General features: G+C 45.6%; 1 protein-coding gene across 1 annotated transcript in view; it reads left to right on the forward strand.

Annotated features, from left to right (window-relative positions):
• Positions 1-8,024: 8,024 nt before the first annotated feature.
• The window catches only part of PIK3R3 (phosphoinositide-3-kinase regulatory subunit 3), a 32,529-nt gene continuing 14,427 nt past the window's right edge, over positions 8,025-26,126 (forward strand). The window contains exons 1-3 of the mRNA XM_063407162.1: positions 8,025-8,683; positions 23,435-23,546; positions 25,834-25,932. Of these exons, the coding sequence (XP_063263232.1) occupies positions 8,578-8,683; positions 23,435-23,546; positions 25,834-25,932 (317 nt within the window). The 5' untranslated portion in view covers positions 8,025-8,577. The remainder of the gene's footprint in view (positions 8,684-23,434; positions 23,547-25,833; positions 25,933-26,126) is intronic.

A 26,126-nucleotide genomic window follows, 5' to 3' on the forward strand; every position in this document is an offset into this window, starting at 1 on the left:
AGGCATATGCTAGCAAGGCCAGTGATCCCAGGGACACAGCAGAACATGTGCTGCACAGTCCCTCTGTGCATGGGCTGTAAAGCTCGTGCTTTCCAAAAACTCTGGATTTGTTGCATGTTTCGAGGACATCTGTGCAGCGTAGGCACTGGTGTGCTCAGGACTCCAGCAAATGGCCCAAGATTTACCAGCTGTGCTGGGGAGCTGAACTTCATGCTGCAGTGGCTGATCTGCCCACCATGTGCTATGACAGTGTAGTCAAGACCTAGTGAATGGGAGAAATTTTGGGTTGGGTGGATAAAGCCTTGTCTAGTGGCACAATGTAGTGTGCTGGTTTGCAGGTATAAGGGAGGTGTTTTCCTGCATATTTCTAGAGGATACCTAGGATTCCACAAGGCAGGCATGGCAGCAGAGACACCGAGTAAGTTCTCAGTGCCCCTAAGTCCCATCTGTCCTCCAGGGAAATAATACTCTTCTCTTGGGAACGGAGAATTGTTCAACCAAATTGTTTGGAAATCTTCAGTAGGGAAAGAACCTTTATGCAAAGAACAGACCAAAAAAACGTCTTAATGAACCTGACCTGCAAGCTGCCCTTGCTCAAACCCTCCCTGCCCATTATCTTAGCTGGACAAGCAAGGAACTGCATTCACACGCTTGATTTTAAATGCTCACCCTACACCACGCTGTTTGTTTTATTTCTCCACTCAGCATTCAGAAGCTCTTCTTCTTATGCTTATTTACTGTAAAGCAGAGAAAGCCAGGGAAAATGATCTCCAAAGCAAATAGAGCCATGTTTCCATTTGGGAAAACTTAGAGGGAAAGCGCGTGTAGCTAAGCAACAATGCATGATGGTAAATGGGTCATTTTCCAAGGCATGAATTGCATGTGGATAACTGCAAGGAAAACAACCCTGGCCAACACACTGCCGACACTTGAGTTCTTGGCCTAAGGGATTAACAAGAAATGAGAGGACTTTTCAATACCTTTGAGAGCTCCCTGGGTTGTTATGGGGTTTTTTTCTCCTGCATTCAATCTCCACCCAAAATCTAGGCTGGGAAGTCTCTGTTCTGCAGTGGGCAGAACTCCAGCTGTGGATGTGGTGCAGTGAAGTTCCCTGGACACAGAGAAATTGATTGGTCAGTTCCATCAAATCCCAGGGAAAGGGATGGGGGCAAAGGGGTTGCATGGCAGGACTGAGGACTCAGCCATGAGAAACTTCCTTCTGTTTTGGGCCAGAGGGAAGCCAGCACTCCCTGGTTCATTAGGACTGAAGTTTGAGCTCAGCCTCCTCCAGCACTGCCCAAGGGTGGCTTTGCTCACTTTCTCTCCCTGCAAAACCAGATGATCTCCACTGCAAGGAAACTGGGGAGGGTCTTACATGTTGCAGACTTATGAGAGTAGTGCTACCAGGATAATACTGGCAGAGGGATGGTAAAATTGTTTGGGAGGCCAGGAATGGGAGAGTTTGCTGGAAGATAAAGAGGTTAGGCCACACTGGGTTGAGGGCATAATGTCCACATCACATAGCTGCGGCATCGTGGGGGACCGTGCTTTGCTCAGCCAAAGGTGAAGCATTAGGAAACCCTTCAGCTTTGCATCCTAGGGTAGGGAAACGATTGTGCTGGGTTTTTTTCATAATAATAACAAATCTTCAGAGTTCAAGCTTTGCTTTTGCGGAAGTGAAAAGTCCTCTGGGCTTTTCAGAATTCCTCTTACCGGGAATGGTGCCACCTTCAAACCCATGCTGGCAATCCAGCCTGAAGGTCACCAAGTAGGATGTCAGCAGAGCAGTGCTGAGACCTTGCTTTTCCTAGAGGTGCTGGTGATTTCCTCTTCCTGCTGCTTGCATCACTGTCTGGGATCAAAACATACACTGCCATGTTTATTAAAAAGAGTTACTGCAGGAAGGTATTGGGATTATTTCTTTCCTCCATGAATGAAGTTCTACAGTACCTCTTAAAATCAGACCTGAGGAATTTACAGAGTGGTTATTGTACATTCCTGGGCGGGGGGGAGAAATCTAAGCAAGTAGTTCCAGTGCATTAGAGCAATGAATAGAGGAAGTGAAAAATATTTTAAATTCCTATATAGTGTTACATTTTGAAAGTGTCCTTTTAATGTCCCTAGGACATTAGAATCAGGATAGGTGCTTTTCTCTCTTTCTTTTTTCCCCCCTCTAATTTCTCTGAACTTGTTACAAGTCTCCTTCCATTTTGCTCACCATTTCCAAGCAACTAAATAGAGAGAGGCCTGGAACGATGACAGAGATGCGAAGTGCACAAAGGGACCAGAGTGTGGTCCGATAATTCTGTAATTGGAGCTGCTCGAGGCAAAATTTTTTTCAAGCCAGTGTAAATGGGGATCGCTGAAACCCTTAACAATCAGTCTGTCAGGCTGCTTCTTTAATGGATTGCTCTGTTTAACTCTCTCTGTTTGTCACTGGCAAGATGACAAGAGAAATTAGTGTACTGGAAAATATAAGGTAACTGGCTGTTCCCCAGCCCGGTTCCACAGCCCCGCAGACCCCGGGGTGCTGCAGCGCTAGAGCCCGGCTCACCGGCTGCTGTCCTCCCTCTGTGGAGGAGGAGGAAGAGGAGGAGGGGAGCTTTTAACCTCCTGCCCTTCCTAGGGGTAGGAGGACCTGCAAAAATACCCCGTGGCTCCGGGACTGACCGAGTGAAGAGCATGCGGAGAGAAGCGGTGCCCCCACGGCAGGCTGCACGCCAGGGCTGGGGTGGGGAGAGCACCCAAGTGTCCCCCTCAAGTCGCAAACCTTTCGGCATCTGCTTTGTCGCCTGCTTTTACACCACGGACACTCTTTTTAAAAGCGCTGCGGGTTAATGTCGGCTTTCTGGGAGCAGTCACCATTAGAGAAGATGCTTCCAGCGTGTGTGTGAGTGTACGTGAGCACATCTGAGTGCGTGCAAGGGTGCAACGCTTTGGAGATGCTCCGACACCTCCATTGTTTGCAGCCAGACCCTGAAACTTGGCAGCAACGATGCCCCGAGGCTAGAGATGTACCTTTCACTTTTCCCATGAAATTCCATTCTGGTTTGGCTGAGTTATAAAAAAAAAAAGTTTGAAAATCACCATTTCCCTTCTGCTGCCTGCATTCCTCAGGAAAACTTTGGCAGCCTGTCAAAACAATAACTGAACGTGAACTTTCTAAAGAGCTGGCCCGGTGCTGTCTGCCAAAGCAGCAATTCAGCACAGCTCAGTGCAGCGTGTCCTTTCCCTCACCCCCCCGTGCCCACCCCCTCGTCCATCCCCAGGCACCCTCCAGGTGCAGATGTGTCCACCCCAGACACCCGTGTGCAGAGCCCGGGGTGGCATCCACTGTCCAGCTGCAAAAGCCACACACACCTCTCCCCTTGCAGGGGAGCAGCTTTCTGCTTCCATCCCAGACCGTTACTCCTGCACCTTTTGGGCAGAAGCCTCTGGAGCAGTGAGGAAAGGCCAGTCCAAGCCTTGCTGAGGAATACCTTAGGTCCAGCTGCAACAACCTACATTGTAGACATTTATTTAAACGATCTTTTTCTTTATTTTTTTAAAAAATGTTATTTCCTATGTTAAAAGAATGTTGTTTACAATGCAAAGCCAAGTGCTTTTAAGTTAGGAAATGCCTAATGTATGATTCCTCGCAAGCTCAGCCCTGTGTGCATGCCTTGTGTTCCGACCTTTATGGACATGAGCCCCTATTTCAAACTCTTTCCTTACCCAGTGGACAGGGGAGGGAAAAGGGCACAAGCTGCTCTCACTGCTGTAAATAAGACACTTCCTAACACTGAAGTGTTTCATTTGAATGTTTTTTGCTGACCGCATATTATTCTTTAATACAGGTTTTTAATGCAATGTATAATTTTCAAACCAAAGCACCCGACTTTGGCACACTTGCCAGAGTTTTTCCTCACCACAGAAATGTGGCCGCATCTGGGGTGGAGTGAGGCAACTGTTTTGCAGCCTGTTAGGACATAAAATGACTATTAAGCAGAGAGAGGAAGCACAGTCCTTGTTAAAACCACCCATTACATTTCACATGAAGGTTCTGGAGGATGCAGGGAAGCAGACTGCTGCCACTTCACCCCTGCAGGGATTAATAATCTTAATCTTGTGGCAAATGCTTTGTGGTCTCTGTGCTACTTTTGGGGCTCAGACTGTACAACTGAAGGAGAAGATGGTGCTTGCACTGTTCCCGTGGTTCCAGAAGGCAGGATAAACCTCTGCCATTCCCAACACCTCTTCTCCTGCCAGCAAGCCCCAGGGCTGGTTTGCAGTGTACTGAGCTACACTGAGACCCCAGCAGCAGCATTTGAGCCAAAGCAGACAAACCCTCCCGCCTTCCCTTGTCTCCTCATCACCAGGAGCTGAGAAACAGGCAGGAAGAATCCGTTAACTGAACCAAACTGCCGTAACTGGTTGTTCTTGTGCTGTTCTTTGCAAGGTGTGGCTGCTCCCGTGGGAAGCTGGCCACCAGTCACAGCACATTCTCCAAAAATCTCTGTTCTGTGCAGCAAAAGGCCAGTAATTTAATATAGCATCTACTGATGGCCAGGGAGTTGTGAATGCAATTCTACCTTCTCCAAGCTCTCCTCCAGCAGGACCTGAGCTTGTGCTAACAGTGCAGCTAAGATCTGCCCAGGAGTCTCCAGCCTGCCCCAAAAGTCCCTCATCATTTTCGTGCATTTGGCTGGCAGCACTGTGGGTTCAGCCCCCCTCCCTCTTCCAGCCCTCCAAGTATAAAAGCTTGTTGTGGCCTACATTCAGCTGTCGGATATCACATTATCATGGCTCGGCAAAGAGGAAACCAAGCAGTTTGGCACAAATGGCTTTTCTGTGTTCAGTCTGTTCCAGCGCAGGTCTGTTCAGCTCCTCCTGAAGCACATGGAAGCGCTTGAAACTTCAATATTTAATCTTGCCTTGAAATGCAAATTGTCAGTTCCAAGGAAAGGAAAGTGAGCAAATGCACAGCCGTCAACATGGGATGTTGGGAAGGCAGCAGGCACCGGGCTCACTTCTTGTCTTTCAGCCGTAGCAGGGGGCACCAGGCCCCCTCCTCCAGCATTTTGACCCCTGCTAAGGCACTGCCAAATCACCATTATTTTGTTTTAATGTTTGAATGTAGCTTTTCCTGTCTTTGGGTGATGTATTGCGTTTGCACGGCCAGGTTTTGGCAGTGGGAGCGCTCCCAGACCCAGAGCATCCCCGAGCCCTCGGTGTGCTCCTGGTACTGTCTCTGCTCTCCAATGCTCAGACCTCGTGCCTGTGGAGGAGAGGCACAGACAGAGGGGGTTTAGCAGTGTGTAAGGCACCACATGTGCCTCCCTCTCCCCCCTGGGCACACACATGCAGACCGTGCTCATCCCTGGTGCAAGGCAGGCAGTGTGGTAGGAAAGGGAGCACCCCATATGTGTGTTTTGGGAGCCAAGCAATCGTGGGTAAATTATAAGCACAGTTTTGAGAAATAAAAACACATTAATATTCTGTTCTCTCAAGGCATTATCCTACTGTTTACCATTACACACAATCCTCTGCCTTAAATTGCATCTTTGATTAAAGCAGCAATGAGAGAAACCAGTGCTAATAACAAAATGTATTCTGCTTTAAATCACTAAAGTGAAAACATCAATAAGCTGTAACCATCAGTGCCGCCATGAAAATGAAGGCAACCACCATGGGAAACAGCAAGGATGAAATCCACTTTGCCAGCATAAAAGCCAAGTAATTAGGTCTTATGTGGGTGGAACTTATAATGAGGTGCAGGAAGGGGGAAAATGAATTTCAACCTGAGTCTGCCGCCTCCCCCCTCTCTGCCAGAGCTGCTAATCTAAGTTTGGGGGCTGCCAAAGGGACCACGGCCCCAATTTTCAGTTCTGCAAAGGGCCTGCAAAGCAGCATCCACTTCTGCACCTCCACCCATGCCCAACCCTTGTGGGATGCCCCACACCCTGCCAGTGAGCAGCTGGTGGCTTGGGCCCAAAGCACCAAGTTAAATTTCACTGGGGGAGCCAGCTGTGCTTCCAAGGAGGGCATTTCCCTTTGAAGAAGCTGGAGCTGATACATGGTATCAGCTCAATAATTTAATTTAAAAATTAGAAAAAGGAATCGTATCTGGTTATCACGGATTAATCAGAGTTTGCGGATGGGTTTATAAAATTAATTTATATACAGTGAGTGACTTGAATCAAAGCCCTGTGCTCTTCTGCAGCTGTCCATCCCTCAAGGAGTTCTGTTCCTGGAGCAGGCTGCTCTAAATTGCTTGCTGTGGAAGCTGTGACACATCAGCAAACTTCAGATCTTCCCTCTTACTCTTCCATCGGGTACAGCCTTTCAGTTATTCAATGTCACAGTCACCCTAAGGTTCAGCCAAGCCAGGAGGGTGATTTCAGGAGCTGCTACCTAGTGCCAGAGCAGGACAAATTATTCGTCACTTGCTCATCTACACTTTGAATTGCAAATAAAGCAGCAACTTCAGTGATGGGTTTTCCAACATTCCCTAACATTTCCACAGCAGATCAAGGTGTTGTCCATCCTTGTGCCTGTGACACTGGTTGGGAGTCTCAGGAAAGGACTCTTCGCTAATTTCTCAGCAGCAGCCTTTCTCTAAGGATGCTCTGCCGCGCCAAAACCGAGGCTGAGTGCCGAGCTGGCTGCACTTCTGCCTCCCGCCGGTGCCTGCGGGCTGTGGCTGCCCATCGGGCTGTGGCTGCCAGGCAAGCTGAGGTTCCATTTCGGGTGTGTTTGCAGCTCAGACTTATCCCAAACCTGGTGAGAGACAGACATGCAGTTTGGTGCCTTTTCCTGTGGTTTGGTTTTGTTTTGTTTTCCCCCGCTGGTTATGTCACTAGAAAGAGCGTCGGGTTTTTCTCGAGGGTCACACTCGTTAGTTATGGTGGCCTCTGAGATGGGCAGGTTATTATGTGGATTACGTGGCTCGCACAGCCGGCAGCTGCCAGGGCCCTGCAGAGGAGGGAGGAGAGCCCGTGTTTGTGGCCAGTGCAGCAGCTGGGGGTCAGCCAGCACAGGCTCCCACCGGGGATATGGCCAGCGGCTCTAGCTGCACAGGGGATCCAGTGCCCGCGTCTCCCGCAGGCCCCATCCCCAAACGGCGGCGGGCGGACTGAAGGTGGCAGGTAGCCCCGGCGCTGCGGCGCACCGAGGCGGGGCGGGGGCAGCCCCGCCGGCGGTGCGGGCAGGAGGCGTTTCGCCAGGGCCAGCACTGGGGCCGGCGGTGTCGGGGAGCTGCCCGGCCGCGATGCGGGGCCGGGATGCGGGGCCGGGTCACCCCGCGCCCCCCGAGCCCCGCTCTCGCCTCAGCGCTCGCCTTCCTTTGTCCCGCTTAGTAACCGGCGCTCGCGGCCAATCGCCATCGAGCCGGCCGGCCCCGCCGCGCGCCGATTGGCTGAGCCGCCCGCAGCCCTCTGCCAATCCCGGCGCTCGCTGCTCCCTCAGACAAAGGCAGCAGCTCTGGCAACTGCGCTCCGCTTCCCCCGCCCCCCGCGCGTGCTCCGCGGCAGCGGCCCCTTGGCGGCCGGCCAGCCAGGGGACCTACCACCTCCACTGCGCGCCTCAGCACGGGGGGTACGCTACGAAAAGGCATCGAGAAAAGTGGCAAAAGCAAGCCGGGTAAAAGTTGCAAAAGGAGGGAAGCAGACTTTTTTTTCTACGCTAAGCTTTCTGTCTGGGTCTGCCTCGCCAGCGCGAAGTGAGATATTTCTCCTTTGTGTCTTTCTTTTTTGGCCACCCCTCTCTCCGCCTCGTGGAAGCGCCCACTCACACACACCCCCGTTCACCTCCAAGGGGTTAAAAAGCCGGCGCGAAGCCCCGCCCCCTGGTGCCGGGGGGGCGTGGCCCGGTCCCTGGCAAGAGGCGGGTGGCGGCGGCCGGGCCCCTCAGAGCCGCTTAAAATGTCACCGAGCGCGGCCGCTCCGAGTCCGGCCCCGCCGCCCGCAGCCGCCGCCGCCCGCCGCCCCGCGCCGCCAGCAGGGCACGGCGGGCCCCGCCGCGGGCCGCCCGCCCGCCGCTGAGCCCCGCGTACCCAGCCCCGCCGGCGCGCACCGCACCGCGGGCACAGCGCCGCCCGCCCCGCTCGGGCTGCGCGCCTGCCCGTATTGTTGCCCGCCGCCGCTGCCTCCTTTCTCGTCCTCTGCCGGCGGAAAGAATTCATCCAGAGACTGAAGTCGCCCCTTTTTATCCGCTGCTTCCCACCATCCCCCGGCTTTCCTGTGGGGGGCTTGTTTTAAAAATACCCCGAAAACGGCGATTATTAGAGAGAATTCAGGAAAGTGGCTTTTCTGTGGAAAGGTGTCTTTTTAAACAAAAAGGAGCACTCTCTCGCTATATAAAACTACCTATCTTTAGTTCCTGCAGGGCAGCTGCTGAGGTGACTTGCGTGGAGGCTTTTTTTTTTAAGTTTAATTTTGCGATTTGCATTTTTCTTTTTGCTAAAAGTGTTATTTTAGACCGAGGTGAATTCTCGGCTTTTTTCCCCCCCTTTTTTATCCTTTTTTTTTCCCACCTCTCGATTAAAAACCGAGCTATCCAACCTCTTATTTCTGCCCCTGCCGGGACTTGGCTGTCGCGATGTACAACACGGTGTGGGATATGGACCGCGATGACACGGACTGGAGGGAAGTGATGATGCCCTATTCCACTGAGCTGATATTTTACATTGAAATGGACCCTCCAGGTAGGGAGCCGAAGCTTGCGAGCTGCCCCTGCACCCCTGGCAGCGGGTCGGGGGCTGCCGTCCATCCCTGCCCTCCTTCCTCCTTCAGACTTTTCCCTTTCAGAATAAAAGGAGAGGGGGAGGGAGGGGGTGAAAATTAATATCTGTAGTTAAACTTTGTATAAACTTCCCAGGGACTTCAGCTCGCTGTCTCCTGGGCAAAAGTATTTTAATACTGGGTTTTTTTGTGGGGGAGGTGGGAGGATAAGAATAATTTATGGTGCCTTTTGGGAGATGGAAGGAGGCAGGAGGAGGAGAGCTGCTCGCAGCCCCTCTCCCGTGTCTCCTTTTTTGAAAACCTTTATTGAAAAGCGTATATTTCGGCTGTATTCGCTCCTGGAGGAGCGCTTTTATTATCCTCTTCACCTGTGTGCCTTTATGTGCCTGTAACACTTTGATGGTGGTGATTTACCCACCTCCATTCAGTTCCAGTTTAATCGCTTTTACAGTCTCCAAGACCCTTTTCTCCCCGCTTCTCTTCCAGCAGTGACAGACGAGGTGTGTTGTCGCTGGGTTTTGGTGATGGGGGGGATAATACTTCGGAACAGGCTGGAATCCATCCCTGGAGGCACAGTTACTTTGATAACACTTAATAACCTTGTTCAAAAGGATTTGATGCACTTTTTCTTCCCTCCCCCTTCCATGGATTGCTAGTGCTGAAAATGGGGAAATGTATTATCCCTTGCTTGCCTGAAGTTTTTAGATGGGGCAGAAAGTTTCTTTTGTGTCTGAAGAGGAAGGGAAGGCTTGAGAGGAGGAGAGGTTGAGTCTTTCTTTGGTAAATGAATTAAACTAAGCATAAATGGGTACTGGTGAAACTGTATCTGTACCTGTAAGAGTCAAACAGGCTGAAGCAGTAAGGTAATTGAAGGGCCTTTATCTTCTCAGGTCTCTGATCTGTACAGCCAGAAAGTACAGTAAAATATGCACTAGCAGTCTGGCCTGCAGAGAAATTGATAGCAAATAAGTACTTTTAAGTGCTATCTTTTATGGGGCACATACTTTCAGAATGTGCTTTTCAACCTGTGCCTGAATTGTGGCAAGTATCTGCAAGTGTGGTTTATTCTCTTTGTCTCAGCACAGCGAGCTGTATTTTTCTCTCTGGAGGTATGTGGTACTTTAATTAAAACAGGAGGAGGTGATCATCCTGTGAGAATTTTGGATCTCAAAGACCTGTACTTGCTTCTTTTGGTAATTCTGACGCTGTAAAAATTGGACAGATCTCTCAGACACACAGCATTGGCCACTAGTCGTTAAATTCTTACATAGCTGACACTACCTATTTTTAGATGTTACTCCTGAAAGCCTAAAGTTTAGTTAAATTGCTTTGCTTCTGTGATTTTTAAAGGATATCTTTCTTGTAAATGCTTTTGATTTTTAACTATTCACGAGGTAAGTATTTGTGTGTGCTTGTATCAAATGAACAAAACCCCAAGTCCCATTGTAGGTGACTTAAAGCAATTAGTGTGGAGCTTTTATTAAAAAAAAAGAAAAAAAGAAAGTCCCTTGAATGGCTTGGTACAAGGAGGCTGCTAAAAGGGGCTGGGCAAACTGAACTGGTCAGAAAATAACTTTCCAGGGTTTCTGCAGGCATTTGGCCGTGCAAAATTCTTAGGAAGCCTTTCAAAGTTTACATTAAGAAGCAGCTCTTCTATCATTAATAATGCCAATGCTTCCATCACTGGAGCCCTCTTGTCAGGGATCAAGGATCTGCACAGTCCAAACACCAGTTAGCGAAAGGACTTCGTGTTACAGGCTCATCTCTGAAGTGTTCAGTAACTTTATCTTTCATATTTCTAAACTAGATGAGCCAGGGCTGAAAATGATGCATGGTATAAACTCCATGTGTACGTCCTGATTTTGTAGAACTGTAACTTTTAAATTGCAGGGGGAGAGAAGGAGAATGTGGCAGGGGGATTCTGCTTTCTCCCTGTCCAGAGGCAGGGTGGGAAAGCATTTTCTGGCCTGGGATGATAGGTCATCCCTAAGGGGAGTGTGGAGGAATTTATTTGGAAGGCTTAAACACTCGGCATGCCTTGGGATAAAGTCAACCGCGTTTGCACCCGGTAACAACCACAGCTCCGTTTGGCCCACTTCCAACAAAAATCAGCGGAGGGTTTCGGTGCGGCTCTGCCGGCGCGGTGGCCGCGGCTGCGGGGGGCTGAGCGGGGGCAGCGATGTGCGGCCCCTGCCCAGGCTGCCCCGGAGCTCTTTTGTTCCCACAACTTGAGCCCGCAGATCCCCGCCTGGGTTTTGTGCCGCAGCACCGGGCACTGGCGGATCCCGGGAGCCAAGTGTCTGGGCTCACGCATGACTGCCCCTGATTACATTTTACTGCGTCTAAACTTGAGGCAGAAGACAAAAGCAAGGTGAACGTAATGTGCGGTGTCACCCGTAACCTCCGAGCCGAGGGTGGGGATACTGTTTCTCGTTAAGGGCCAGCAGACCTTTAATTTATCTTGGCAGGCCGTCTTAATACCCACCTTAGCCTTGCCCAATAATAATGCAGAAATAAAATCTGGTGGTGGCAGGCAGCCTGCAGCGCAGCCGGAGCTTCTGTCAGGCCTCAGTGCACCTGCACCAGCTTATCACAGTGCCTGTGTTTGCTGTTTGGGGCTGTAGGTGTAAATGGATGTTCAGAGCAGGTCCTGCAGCCTCTCTGCCACAAGGTTTGCTCCAAAGTTCAGAAATAATAGTAATAACGCCTCTCTCTTACTTGAGTTTTTCTCAACTTGAGCAGTGGCAGTCAGGCAACAAGGAACTGCAAGCTTTCTGCTAGGCTTTAATCCATCCTAAGCATAGGAGTGGGACAGTTTTCCCAGAGTGATCGAACTAGGGATGCAGCTCTGCCAGCCTCACAAAGCATAATTTAGAGCAGGACAACTAACACAGGAGCTACAGTGACGACAACCAGAAGGATGACTCCTGTTACCTCATGCTTTTTCCTTCTGCTTACATTTTATTTTGCATTTATACATGATAACTGGCACAAGGGAGGATCTCCATGGCAAATAATGCTACATGCAACCAGTAATTTTCAGTATCTAAAGACACAACTGGGGCTACTTGCATGTAGCTAACATAGCAGCTTCTAAACTTTCTAATGATGGATTAAATTAGAGTATTCTGGCTGTAGCAGCATCATGTGCTGGCTTTGGCATTAGGAAACTGTCAGGGGTTCACTTGTATGTTTGTTGTTGTTGTGGATCTTGCTATGTGAAAAGGCAAGAAAATAGGTTCTGGGTTGAATTTTGTTTATTTGACAACACCAGTTCAGGTCTGCAAAAAGGTTGTTACTGCCAGGAGTTTTTGAACAGAGGATTTCAAATTGACTGCAAAAGTTCCCAGAGTTTCTAAAGCACCCCTACCTAGGTATTGCCTCACTTCTGTCTAGAAGGGCTGAGTAATGTCTTCCCTGTGTAGATCTGGGATACATTATCAGTTGTATTGGTGATAAAATGTGTAATCACTGAATACATTTTGTCACAGTTGGTTGAAAATCAGTAAGAGTGTTCCGCTGGGATTTCTGATACAGATGTCAGCAAAGATATTTGGCTCAACTACAAATTAGAGGTTAGTTTCCTTTGTGTGGGTTATGAAGAAAACCACAAGTTTAAGCTAGGCTTCCTAATGCAGAATGGGCTGTGTCTATGAACAGATAGTACAATAACTCATTGGCCTAGAGCTACATGGAAGCTACCTGTCTGAACCCTGAAATATGACCAACTACATTTATAATTTGATCCAGCTGTCTTTTTCAAGAACAGTACTTTGCCTTGCCTCGTATGCTGTAACAATGCTGTTGCTCCAAAATCTTTCAATAATTAAGTGGGGGAGCAATAATCTGTGGGCTACTTAGTTTAGTTGCTCTGTAGAAGCAGCACTGCCAGTGTATGAGTGAGACAAGTATTCAAGGGAAAGACTGTGTTTGTTCATTATAGTTTCTATTTTCTTCTCATATATAATTTGACAACCCTTATTTTAGGGGAGTGATACTGTAATTGTAATTTGGAAAACACAGGGTTCTGAGCTCAAGGGCAGTGTTTACTGGGATACCAGGCGTGCTGTATCATTATCAGTGTTATAGTAGAAACTGAATGTGGCTTCTCAAATTGGGTTTGTGGTACACAGTAGCCAGATGTAGGTGAACACTGCCTGTCTATGCCTGACTAGTTTTCCAGTGGGAGAACAGATGCAAATTTGAATAGCATTGCCAGCGTTGTCCTTCAGCTTATCTGACTCCAGAAGCTTATCAAAGAGAAGTTCTGTTCTTGCACATCTTAAAAAAAATGTAGTTCTACTAGTACATGTATTCAAAACAACATCACTGTAGCTTCACCTGTCTTTTTTGCAAATTTAAGTCTTGCTGGAAATCATATTTCAGAAAAAATAAATGTTTGGGATTGAGAGTTTCCCTGTTACAGAAGGGAAGTTTGTGCAGGCTGATTTGGGGTAGATCAGGGAGTAAATAAGGCTCAGTCACTGTGTTCTGCATATCTGGGAAATTTTTTTGGATTCAAGTCTCAGCTTCAATGAGAACAGTGGTGTGAAATACTTATATTCTGTTCTTGGTTCATCTAAAGTTCTCTACTGGCCTTTTAATTTAATGACTTCTGTAACCATTCTTTTATTTCTAATTGCATTTTTAGGCTTGCTTTTGCATTCCTTGCATCTCATTTTAATTTTGATGGCTCTGACTGTTAAAGAATATCACTCATCAGCTTTCAATTAAATACATGACCACAAAAAATAGCATCATTAATAGAAAGTGAAATGCTGTTTTGCTTGAGATGAGAGAGCCTGCTTTAAAAGGCTGACATTTGTGTTTATCACTGGGTTTTCAGATTATTCAGAAATAGCTGGGGAGGCAAAACTTGCTAAAGGGAGTTTTTCAGTTCTGTGTTCTTAAAGCTACAGGCTTATGCAAGCTAAAACATAAGGGGACATTCTGAGAAGAAACCAAGCTCTTCAACATGTGTTTCTGCAGAAAATGTTATTTCTGCAATTGTTGCTCCAAACAGTTTTGTGTATTGCACGATTCCTGTACCTGACAGGAGTTAATCGTGGTGTTCCTTCTGTCTCACGTGTTTAAAAGGAGAAAACTCTCTCCCTGGAGTTTTCTGTGGGGGCTACTGCCTTCCCAAGCAGCAGAGTTGACTTGTGTCTCTGCCATTGCCTGCATGATTATCTTATTCCAGACTGAAGCTATTTGTGCTTATCTTTGCTCTACAGCTTGGGAAAACAGAGGCATAGCTGGTCATACACATCTGCGCCCAGGACTGAACGCAGTTGGATGCCTTACATCACCTCATGTTGGTTGTTTAGTGAGTCACTTTTTGGGCAGAGAGCTAGAGAAGAATAAAGAATACTTTTATCAGCATGGCCTGTGTGTTTTAAAGCTTAGGCTTTGTTACTGTCAGAAAGACTGTTAACTGTGTTGAAACAGGTTGCTGTAAAACTTCAGTCCCATTAAAGCAAGAGGTGTGTTCTAGTTGGATTTTTTGGAAAACTCATTTTTGTAAAGTAGGTTGCTGAGTAATGCTTAGGGAGCAATCTCTGCTCACATACTAAGTGCCCCTATGGAAATGAGTCAGATTGTCTTTTTTTCTTCTGCTTTTTATCTCATTTCTTCTGACAGGTTAAAGTCTGCACAATAGCTAAGTAAGCAAGAATTCGCTTCTCCATATAATATAAACTACAGCAATCAGCTGGTGCTGGGTCCCCAAACAGTGTGAGTGGATGTAACTTCTTTAGAACATATTTTCATTGTCCTTCACGTTTGCTGTGTCCTCCACTCAACAGACAAAGATTCTGCAATGTTCCAGTGAATATATTCCACTATCTTAAGTTTTTCTAATTCTGAAGAGAAGTGTCTATATATGGGGAGCTTTACAAGGATTCATACAGTACAAATAAAAGGCAAAGTGCAGGTAGGCAAAAAGCCTCTTGTAGCCCTTTCCAAAAAGGACTCCAGCTGCCCTGCTGAACACCAGCCAGCTGCCTGGTGAATCCTGATGCCGAGGCACAATGAGCTCTGAAGCTTTCCTGTGGCTGAACAGGATCCAGGATCTTCACTGGCTTTGAGTGCTGCAGCACACTCAAGATGGATGCCTTCCATCCAGAGCACTTTGAAAAAGGAGATGAAATATTTCAGCTGCTTCAGCCTGTGACTGCTTCCAGCATTTACCCAGACTCTACCAGGTTTTGTGATTTTAGTGGTAGTTCATAGGAACGTTACTTCTAAAAGCAGGTATCCCTGAAGATGACACATAGGCACCTAGAAATGGCTTCAAAAACACCACATTTCTCTTCACAAAAGTTGGTGGGTTTGGAGGAATTATAAAAATACCAATCTTCTCCTTAATATTGTTTGTTCGTTTGCTACAGAGTAACTTGACTTTTGGTTCAGTGTCACTTTGTGACTCTTGTACTTCAGTTTTCTCCTTCCAAACATAATCCTTTCCTTTTATTAACTACTGCTTATTCTCTGTTAGTTTCTTCTTCTAACCTCTGAAAGAAGAATACTGCAGCAGTTTTTCTTATGTTTTTACTTCTGTAGCCTCATCCTCACTTTGTCTCTGGAGTCCCTAAAATTTGATGCTGCACACAGCCATCTTTTCTTTTGGAGGAATTCTTTCCTTCCTTGCATGCGTCCTCTTAAAAAACCCAAACAAAACCCCTGCTGCTGCAATGGAAGTAAAGAAAATTTGCTGTAATGGAGGGAACCTGGCTCACTATTGATGTGTGGGGCTTTTTCAGTGTGGGCAGTAGGGTTTGCACTCAACACCCATCCCAGGAAAATAGAGGTAGAATGGATGACAAGTTCATTGACAGCATTATGCCTGTGAGTTCTGTTGACTGTTACAACCTGAATTTGTACATTGCAATTGAATTTCCCAGGCTGTCATTACTCCTGCTGCTCTGCCCTGTGTACTTGTCCTGGGGACATTGTCAGAATCTACATCATTGGCCCTCAAGGAACTGCTCCCAAGTGTCAAACCAGAATTCTTTGGTGGTTTTGGCTTTGTTACCCTGATTCATCTCCTGTCTCCAAGAGTGCCTCTTGAAGGATGCAAGGCAGCCTAAATCAATGAGATGAGTGTTTAAGATCCTTTCAGTTTTGAAGGGTACAGTAGTCTCACTGATGAGTTTTGGGGCAGGGAGAGAAGTCAAGCTGCTGCTCTGAAATGGATTTCATTAAAATACTTTGAAGAGCACCATGTACTGAGTAAGGAAATTGAATCTGAGCACGAGCAATGGCCAGGCTTGACTCTTCCATGTCTGCTCTGAATCTCCCCTTCTGCTGCAGGCACTGCGTGGGAGCCCATGGATTGGGACTTCTGCCTCGGTGGAGCTTCCTTCAAGATCAAGGTTCTTAAAAAGGATGACTCATTACAAAGTGTACAACAGATTCTCTCTGAATACTTTTTAACCTTCAGATTTCTTCTGGAGTTAGAAATGTACCTTTTGATCTTGATTTAGATGGCTCACTCTTAGCAATTTAGGCAGTGTTGAAATATTTGTACTTTGGTAACTAGAAAATGGTTTGACATAGCACAAGGACAGGTATTGTATGAGGAACAGTTTTACATAGTGCTCTGAAAGATTTGAGCTAGTGGTAAGCTGAAATAAAATACTGCTTAGAGCAGCAAGAATCATATGCATTTGCAGCTGTATTATTATTTTTAAATAGCCTCTTGTGCAGCAAACTTCTCAGTAGCACCAATTATTTCTGTGAATTGGATCCCCTGTGAGGTTTGTACCTGACATCTGGATGGATGTTGAGTCTTTGAAATACCTGGGGAAAACAGCCTTGAGCTGTTTTTATTTAAATTATTTATTATTTAAAATTAGTTATTATTTAAAAGATGTTTTTCTTTTGGCTTTGGTATGTCTCCTAGCCATAGCTGTCTTGGGCCTGACTTCGTTCCCTCTCTTCTACAATGAAAAGCCAGTTCTTCATTCTCAATCACTGTAGTTCTTTGCTTATTCTGAATTTTGTGTTTTCCTTGCTCTTGTCAAAAAAATCTATTCCTGCATATTGACCAAAGAGTACTTCTAATAATGTTTTGAAGACTCTGTCTGTGGAGGAGTAGAAAACATGCTGTGGTGTTTCTTCTGTGAAGGCAGATGAGGAGCTGCTTTAATTAGAAAGCAAGAAGGGAAACTCCATGCTCTTTGCACTTTACATTTATTTTACACTTTACATTTACATTTTTTGCTGTATAGTCTTCTAGCCTTGACATTTGACACTGTAAAGTACAATTTTCTTGTTAAATATCTGAAATTTTCATGGCAATAAAATGTCTGTAATGGACTTTCATCCAGAGTTGGCAAAAGCCTGGGCCTGCTGTCTACATGATAAAATTATTCCTTCCTTGTGTGAGCCAGGCATATGATGCTGGGTAGTGATAATCCTTGAGTGATGAAACATGGCAAAAGTTCTAAAACCTCTCTAGTTCATTAAGAGTATGCTAATTATGTCTGGTAGGTGAAAGAGAACTTATCCTTTTTATCCTCCTCATGTTAATTTTGGGACAGTCACCCCAACCCTGTTGATCATGGAACCTCTGACACTGCTGGAGCTTTGCAGCAGTTACACTGGGCTCTGGCTCGGAAGGAAAACAGTTGCTCTTTGGGCAGTGAAAATAATTGGGAAGCTGAGGTTTTTTTGGCTTTGCACCTTCATGCAAAGGCTGGAATGAAGGGGAGGAGCTGTATTTTGGTACAGAAGTCAAAGATCCCCACGTCATTTGTCTGATGGTGAACAAATTCCATTTCTTATGTCTCAGCCTGTGAAGTAATAGGGCTTGCAAAGTAGTGAGAGGTGCTTTTGAAATGCCCAAAGGGTTGCTAAATTTGATCCAGCCTCTTCACACACTGTTGTTGTCCTCTGTTCTGCAGGTGTCCCAGAGCAGATAATATTTTTACCTGTGCAGTAGCTGTGAATGCTCATGAGGAACAGAGTGCAGGAGAAGCCTGTCAGGCTGTAGGAGGTGAAACAGCAATTGGGAGATGTGGGAGAGGGCTGGATAGCTGGGGAGTTTTCAAACAAAACAGATCTTTATCAAAAAAGTCAATTAATAAAAACTGAAATATTTCTTAAAGGTGTTGTTTTTTATAAAAGTTCATAGAAACACAAGCAAAGCTATAATGGGAGTGTTTTCATTGGAAGCCTGCCTGGCTTTCTGCCAGCTTGTCTGCTGTTTTCTGTAATGAGATATTGAAAGACTTCAATTCTTTGAATATGTCTTACTCCTTGGCATCTCGCCTATTTTGGGAGAGGAGGGTGAAAATGTGAGCATGCCTGAGGTTCTGTGGCCAGCAATAATTCCATCAAGGAGCTTCCTTCCCTGTTCCCAGAGCAGTTCTCCATGCACATTCGGAGGGCACCGGTGCTCAGCGCTCTGCAGAAGGGGTCTTGGCAGCAGAACTGAGATGTGGAGCTGCCAAGATCATTTACCTGCCAGTGGTGGGGAATGAGCTGCTGTCAGCAGGTGCACATGACCCTCCTCTTTGTCAGCTGGAAAACCTCTGCAGAAGCCTGTGCTTTTTTTCATAAGTATCTTTGAGGGGTTCTCATGCAGCAGGGGTGAGTACAGGACTCCTGAGGAAGGGAAAGATCTTGAGGCTTTGCCTGAAATGTGTTGGAGAGATTGAGAAGAGTGTTTGAGAGCAGTTAAAAATCAGGGAAAGTTTTTCTCTTCAACAAAGCTAGCCTACATTTTCATTCCAAGTCTTCATCTATACCTCCAAAGGGAAAACCCTTCTGTCCTCAAGGACTATGTCATTAAAATGTTAGCTGGCCTAACCACAGATTACTTGCATGTTTCTATAGCAATGACACTTTGTAGAGCTCTATATTACAGTTTCCAGGGTATCTACTGTACATCAGCCTTTTTGAAGCTGAGTAACTGTCTTGGAAATCCTCTGATCTGTTTTCTGCTTGTCACAACGTGGAGAGAGAGTAGAGTGAGAGCATCAGAAAGAAGGCTAGTAAACAAGCCCGTGGAAGTGCTGAGGGACTTAAAATTGACTTTATCAGTACTTGGTAGTTGTGATTATTTGTAACAGTAAGGTAGATTTAATGCTGCATTTAAACCTGCTATGCTTTTAAGTATCTGTCTTGAAGCTTTTTGAAAATACTGGAAGAAATAAGTTATGGAGCCATTCTTAGACTAAGTGGCATCTGCCTTAAAACTGAAAATTAGAATTTAATTAACTGGCAGGTTGATTTTGTATGCAAATACTGCAGCCAGAGAAGAAACAGCCTGCTTGACTGGATACTGCATGGGATATAGCACTTGGATAACCGAGGCATTCTTCCTGTTTTACTCTGAATCAACACCATTGAAAACCCTCACACACAGGGTTCGGTGGCCCTTAGATCGTGTAAACTTGTAAAATTTTTTATTCAAAACCTGACTGGGGAATGTGTGTATCTCATTGAAGTCACAGCCTACTTCACTGCAGTTGAATTCAGGATTAACATAGCCCACAATTTTTTACGAGAGCCTTTAAAAGAAACACAGTGGTGTTGGACTTCAGACACTTGCCAGCGTTCCTGCTTGCCTTGCCATTGGAGGCGCTTTGAATTTCAGAGTCGACTCACTGAAAGTCACGAGTCGCCTTTTCACAAAACATTTGTGCACAGTCAAGGAAGCATCCCCAAACTGCCTTTGGCAAAGCCCAGTCCTTGGGGTTTTCACTTCAAGGCTGCCCAGCCCAAGGTACCTGCTGGAGATGGCAGAGCAGCCTTTGGGGCCTGACGTCAGCAACATCCGATCCCGCGCCCGGCACGCATTGGCTGCCGTCCCTCTGCTCCATCACCAGCTCGTTTTTATTTCCCCCTTCTAAGTGACACCGAGCTGGGGTTGGGATTTAGCTCAAGCTGGTGTGCCTGGGAAAGCTAGAGAAAGGGAGCTAGAGTTGCTAAAGAAATTAAAACCAGATATGCCCGTGAATGCATGAGAGAGAGGCAGTCTGCTCTCATTGCCAGGCAGTCACTGAAGGCTGAACCTGATCTTTGGAATGCTCTCATGTGGGAGTGAAGGGTACAGCTGAGCTGTCACCTTTTGGGGTTTGGAAAGATCTGTGCTTCAAAGCTGTCTTAGAGACATGGTAGGGGAAGGATGCTTGTGTATCTGGTGCAAAGAAAAGATTCTTTATTAGAACTGATAGATATGTTGTGCTGTTAATCACTTGTGATCAGTGTTTCTCTCCCAGAAAAAGGAGGCAAGAAACCATCAGGATCATTCACTTTAATCAGAGCTGGTTTTGAGATAAACTAAAATTGTGCCTGTGGCTAGATCAGAATTGGACTCAGTGACATGGAAAGAAACCCGGCTGCTCTTGAAAGCATTTCTGTTGACTTCAAGCCAGTCTTATCTTACTTTGCTCTAGGATTTTAGCTCTCTAATATTCATTGAGTAAGGTATATAAAACTGGATTATTTTGAATTTAAAATCAAAATCTGTGGACTCTTTGAGGCTCTCTGTAGCTTCTTAGAGAAACAGTACAGGATTTCTCCTAGCAGGGTTGTTGTACATCTAGGTACTAAGCAAAAACTTCTTTAGGAGGCTTCTTCTAATAACCCATTGGGCCAGTGTTATGAGAGCAGCAGTGTGGTGGATGCTGCTCTGTTGCACTAGACTTGCCATGCTATTACAAAATATTCCCCTTTGTTATCACAGGGGCTGGGCTGTGAGGTTTTAAAACTACCTTTGTGAATGTTCTCCATTTGTACAGACTAAAGTCTATGGGCTGAGAGGGTAGCCAAGAAATGCTGAAATGGATGGGCATGTTGGCCTATGGATTAAAGCAAGAGCAAGGGCCTGGTTCTGTATCCAGTACCGGGGAAAATCTATTATGACTCAAAGAGCTCAAAGCATTGAAAGTAAAGAATTAGATACATAGCTCTCTGGAAACAGGATCCACCCTTGCAAATAGTTTTGTATTTTTGAAATGTGCAAGCTATTAAAAAGCATTTTTCAAAAGTCTATTGTGTAAAGGACTGGCTTCCATGAGTCAGGTTTTACAGGAACTGGTCCAAGCCTTATTCTTCTCCCTGAAAGAATTTCCTTCCAGTTTTCTCATGAAGAATGAAGTTCTGTAGGCAACCCCTGATAGTGAGAACTGATATCTGCCTATTAAGGGAAAGGAGAAACTCCCACCTGTAGTAGGGACACTTGGTGTAATGTCTAGTGCTCTGTGTCCAGACTCCCATTCCTTACCTTTCTGGTCTTTGTTAGTTTGCTTTTCTGTACCCAGTGCTTTGGAGTGAGCCCTTACAAAGCTGCCAAATAATCCCACAGTGTATAAAGGAGCAAGACTTAATCTTACAAGGAGGGCTAGAGAAGTATTCAAGTACTCTAGAGAACACTTAAAAGCCCCTTCTGGAAAGCCCCTACTGCCAGTGTAAAACAGGCTTTTTACACTGTAAAATACCTGGAAGTTGTTGATATGTCCAGGCCTTAATTTGAAAATCCCATTGAAATAATTGCAGGTGCTGGTGCAGTTTTCTAAGAATTCTCTGCATTCTTTTGTGGGTTTTATGTAAAACTTCATATGCTTTTTGATGACTCAGAGCCTACAAAAGATTCTGGAGTGAATCTAGAGGTTTTCTGAACTCAGGTTTACTGTGACATGCAGACACTGGTGAGACTCAGGAGTCCTGTCCCAGATGTGATGTTGGGAGCAGGGAGGACTCGATGACATTTTTTAATTTGGAAACCTTGAATGGGGGAGATGGGACAACACAGTGAACACAATTGATTCCACAGGCTTAGCCTGGATGTGTATTCCTCTGACCCTGGATAGGGCTGGGAGCTTCAAGCAAAGCAGGGTTGGAGCCATGTCTGCTCTCAATGGTGCTTTGTGCAAATACTTGTGTGCTACACAAACAACCGTAGTAGCTGAGCTAGGAATAACTGAAGCTTCCTAACCAGGAAGCTGCTTCACTGAATCCGAAGGTTTTCACCTTCCTTTTACAACAAGACCTGTTATTGCCTCACTGGATGTGTGCACACCTGAAAGTTCCCAGCTCACCCCATAAAAAGAACCTGTATGCTACGGTTTAATGCTTGGTCCCGCAGAATGAATGCTGCTATCTGAATCAGGTGTTTGGTCAGCAACCCCAGGGTGCAAACGTCTGGGTCAAGGTTCAGGTTTAGTTTAGATTGGCTCAATTAAAGCATCTACTGGTTTGTCAGAGAACAGTGAAGTTACTGTGTTGGATATTCAGCGTGAAATGGTATTTGGAACTGCAGTTGGAAGCCTGTTTTCTCTTCTTTAATGTGGGAGGTGTGGCTCGGAGGTGAGCAGCTGGATGGTGCCAAGTAGCACACCTCTCAGTGCTAAGCCATTCCGTGCTGAAACTGGAGATCAAAATCTTCTTTCTGCTGCCTTTATTTGTGTTTGGGGATTGTGCATCTGAAAGATGGCTGTTGTCACCGTGTCAGGCCTGCTCGCTGGTGCTTGTGTAATCTGATGGTGAGGGCACAGGGCTGGGAGCACAGATGTTCAGGTGCTAGCAGCAAATCGATGTGTGTAGCTGCTTCCTTACTCTGAATGCGAATGTGACCTGTCCCTCTGTAAAACGCTCTCATGAAATGCCTAAAAATGCTCATTTTCGGTGGCAGTGTTCTTGATGAAGCATCCAGTCTTTGCAAAACAGGGGAGAGTGTTCAGGACACCTTTCCCAAAGAAAATAGGAAGGAAAATGTGCAATACATTTCTGCTCGCAGACCAGTCTCTCCCAGTACATTAACATGCCTGTGGCTGCTGAATTACTGATTCAGGCTTACAGTCAGATTTGTGATAAAGTTGTTTGAGCAAAAACTGGCCAAACATAAAGAGCTTTGGTGTCTTGTATGCCCTTACATTGTGTAACCTGTTTTGAGAATGGAAGTAAAAGCCTGTTTGCCATGAATTCAGGACAGGGGAGTTCTGGGCAGGCGTGCACCAGCCCTGCAGGTGTGCAGTTCTGCCTGTCTGTTGGGCATCTGTAGCATCCCCTTTCCTGTGGTAAACACTTCAGCTATGCAAAGCAGTGCAGGCACTCCTAACAGTTATCTAACGTCCCCTGTCCCCTTCCCTTATCACCTCATGTCCTGTAGTACTCAGAGTCACAGCCTTTGTTCCAAACAGGAGCCTAAATGACAAAGCCAGTGTGAAACGTGAACCTCGGGTCTGTGACAGATACAGCCCTGCCCAGCCACCACTGCTCTCTAGCAGTGTTTTTCCCTCTGAAGAGTTCACCTGTTTGCTCTTGTGGGTTGGCTTCAGGGCTGCTGATGCCTGAGCAACTGGAGTTTTTCCACAGTGGTGCCCAGTGCTCTCCAGGCTGTGGCTTTCAAACACAATACACCTTTGTCATTTGTTTGGAGCTTTAGGCGGCACCTGCCCTTGTAGTCGTGCCTGCACCAGTCTTCTTTTAACAAAAACTCACATTTCCTCATACTCCTTACTTTCCCCCTCCCTCAACCAAGTGTTTGATACTAAAAAATCTCATATCACAGTGGAACAGTTGACTTCAGACTTCCTTTAAGATTGCAAGTTCCATTTGGCTTGAGAGATCTTGAAAGCTGAGTTCAAGATGCACATTTTCTCTTGTTTTTCTACTATATTTCATTAACAGTTTAGTGATTATTTTCTCCTGTTTACCTTTTGTTAATCTTTTTAAAGATAAAACCTTTTGTTTTTCATTTTCAGCTCTTCCTCCAAAGCCACCCAAACCAATGACTCCAGTCAATACAAATGGAATAAAGGACAATTCCAGTTTCTCTCTGCAGGAAGCAGAGTGGTACTGGGGGGACATCTCAAGGTAAGCAATATTGCTAGAATATATTAATTAAAATGTATTAATAGATATTGTCAAAAGTAGGATAAGCCTGCTAGAATTCAGAAGAAGAACATCCTATTTCAGGCAGCATTTTAATGGAGGGGAATGCTTTAGGACCATGCTTGACAAAGCACCCAAGTGAAAGTATTCAAGTGGATTCAGGATATTTAAGTTGTTGCTCTTCTGGTGCAGATATTGCCAGTCTTGGTGACAGTAATTTTTGAGTTTCTAAATTTGTCCACATATACAATCTTTGAAAAGAAGAGAAATGCTTTGAATCTGATATTTAATAAAGTGTTGTAAACATGCAGTCCTGGAATGCATGCAATTCAGCAAAATTTCAGTATAAAATAGTATATCAGGATGAAAGGAGTTGCATTCTTATTTTTGGTTTCTTTAACGTTTGTTTAACATTTCAACTATATTCATTTCTATTACATGGTGATATGAAAAATAGCTATTACAAATGTTAACCATCACCCAGCTATGCTGAGCAGATGACAAAGACACATACCAAACAAATTAAATTTTGCCTCTTAAGAAAAACCTTTTCTATGCACTTGAGAAAATAGATGGCTTGGGCTAGGTTCAGAACATGAAAAGCCTGCTTTTATATACTTAATTGCATAAAAGAACTGAAATGTTCAGTCATCTCGTACCCTCTTAAGGCACTTCTGAAGAGTCTAGAATTTGGAGCTGTAAGAGGACAGGTGAGCGTGCTGGGAGTGTGATCAGGAATTGCTCAAACTTGTGCACATAATACTTTGAAGCACTTGGGCAGATAGAGGCATGAAGAGCGCGTTTGCCACATGAGCTCACTGACGTTCTGAGAAGGGAAATAGAGTTTTCATATCTTTATTGTACCACCCTTATCTTTTTATAAAGCAAACCCTCATAGATCTTGCTTTTGAAGGGCCTTGGCAGAGATATTTTTCTGTTAATTTTAAGCTGAAGCAGAGTGGCAAGACCTGATCATAAAACCCACTAGGCACAGTTTGTTTAGAACTGCTCAATATTGGTATCAGTTTATTGACTGTGGATTTGTCCCTCAATTACCAATGCACATGATGGCAGGAGCTAATGCACTGCAAATCGCATTGGAGTGGCTTTATTAGATTAAACCTTGATACACACTCATGTAAAGATGGAATTGTTTATGGCCCTGGTTTGGCAGCCAGCTGCATCAGGCTAGCAGGGCAGGAGCAATGTTCTCCAGTCAAGAACTTGTGCTGAAAATTCTGTCATGAGCTCCAGGGTGCAACTTGCAGGCCCAGACCTGTAGGTCATATCTGTCCATTCAAAAAGGAGTTAACTGGGTCCAATCTGAAAAATGGTCTGAGAGGAGTAAATGGATATGAGCATGTGATACTCAGTAAGAGTCAGTTTTACTAACAGAATAGTTTTCAGGTAGCTAAATCAAAGCTAAAGCTATTCTTTTGTTTTCTTTTGAATGCTTTTGTTCCTTAGTATTTGAACAAAAAAAACCCCTGCTGTTGATTTTTCTTTGTAAGATTCAGCTAGGCTTCCTACAGCACCTAAAGAATGCTGAGGCTACCTGAGAAACTTTAATTTCCAAATGATTGTATTAAAAAGAGCTTAGAGCTTCCTTTGAGGGAGCTGTTATAAAGTAACTTACATAATCTAGGTGAAATGCTCATAAGCAAGATGCATATCTCTTCAGCTGAAATAGTTTTCTTAATGCTTACAGGTACTCACTTTCACTAAAAGATTTCTTGGTTTAGCTTAAAGCTCTGGACTGAGTATCCTTCTGTCTCAGTTGTAAATAAGGAACAGTTGCACTGAAGCTAGCAAGGTTGTAGTGGTTTAAAAGGGCTGTAAATAAGATCAGAGTTAAGCCAATAAGGAGCCTCTTGAGACTAAAACTGTGTTAAACTCTAGGCACCTTTGAGCTGTGATTCTAGAGACCATGTCTTAAGAGGTCAGGACTGGCTTCTCAAAGGGCACCTGTTCCAGTGTGGACTTTAAAACCTGAGCAGATTAAAGTGAAAGGTTGTGAACTGAGTCACAGCTGCTACTGTTGTTTAAATAGAGACTCCTTTCTAAGTGGCAATTGACTGCAACTCCTTTTTCTTTAGCACAGCTTCACAAATTGAGACTTGCTTTAGGTGGCCTAAAAAACTGGAGAGCCTGAGCGTGACAGAAGATTGAGCTCTGCAGACATTCGTGTTGCTGAGTGCGATGTTTTACCTGTTGCAAAGGTGATCATGTCCTTAGCACTTCTAATTTTGCCTCCCTTTCCATTCTCCAGGGAAGAAGTCAATGACAAATTACGAGACATGCCAGATGGAACATTCCTGGTGCGCGACGCATCGACCAAGATGCAGGGAGACTACACTCTGACACTGCGGTGAGCACGGGGCACTTGTGGTCCCCTCAGCACAGCCCTGAGGAGCTGTGGCCAGACCAGTGACAGCCCTGGCTGTGTAAAGCTCATGTGGCTCAAGCTGAGAGATGTTCCCAGTTCTGCACATCACAGAACAAGCAAATAAAGAGCCAGCTCTGACAGTCTGCTCTGTGCATTGAGTCCTGTCCCTCACAAAA

Source organism: Prinia subflava, chromosome 10 (genome assembly GCF_021018805.1).
Source record: "Prinia subflava isolate CZ2003 ecotype Zambia chromosome 10, Cam_Psub_1.2, whole genome shotgun sequence".
Classification (NCBI taxonomy): domain Eukaryota; kingdom Metazoa; phylum Chordata; class Aves; order Passeriformes; family Cisticolidae; genus Prinia; species Prinia subflava.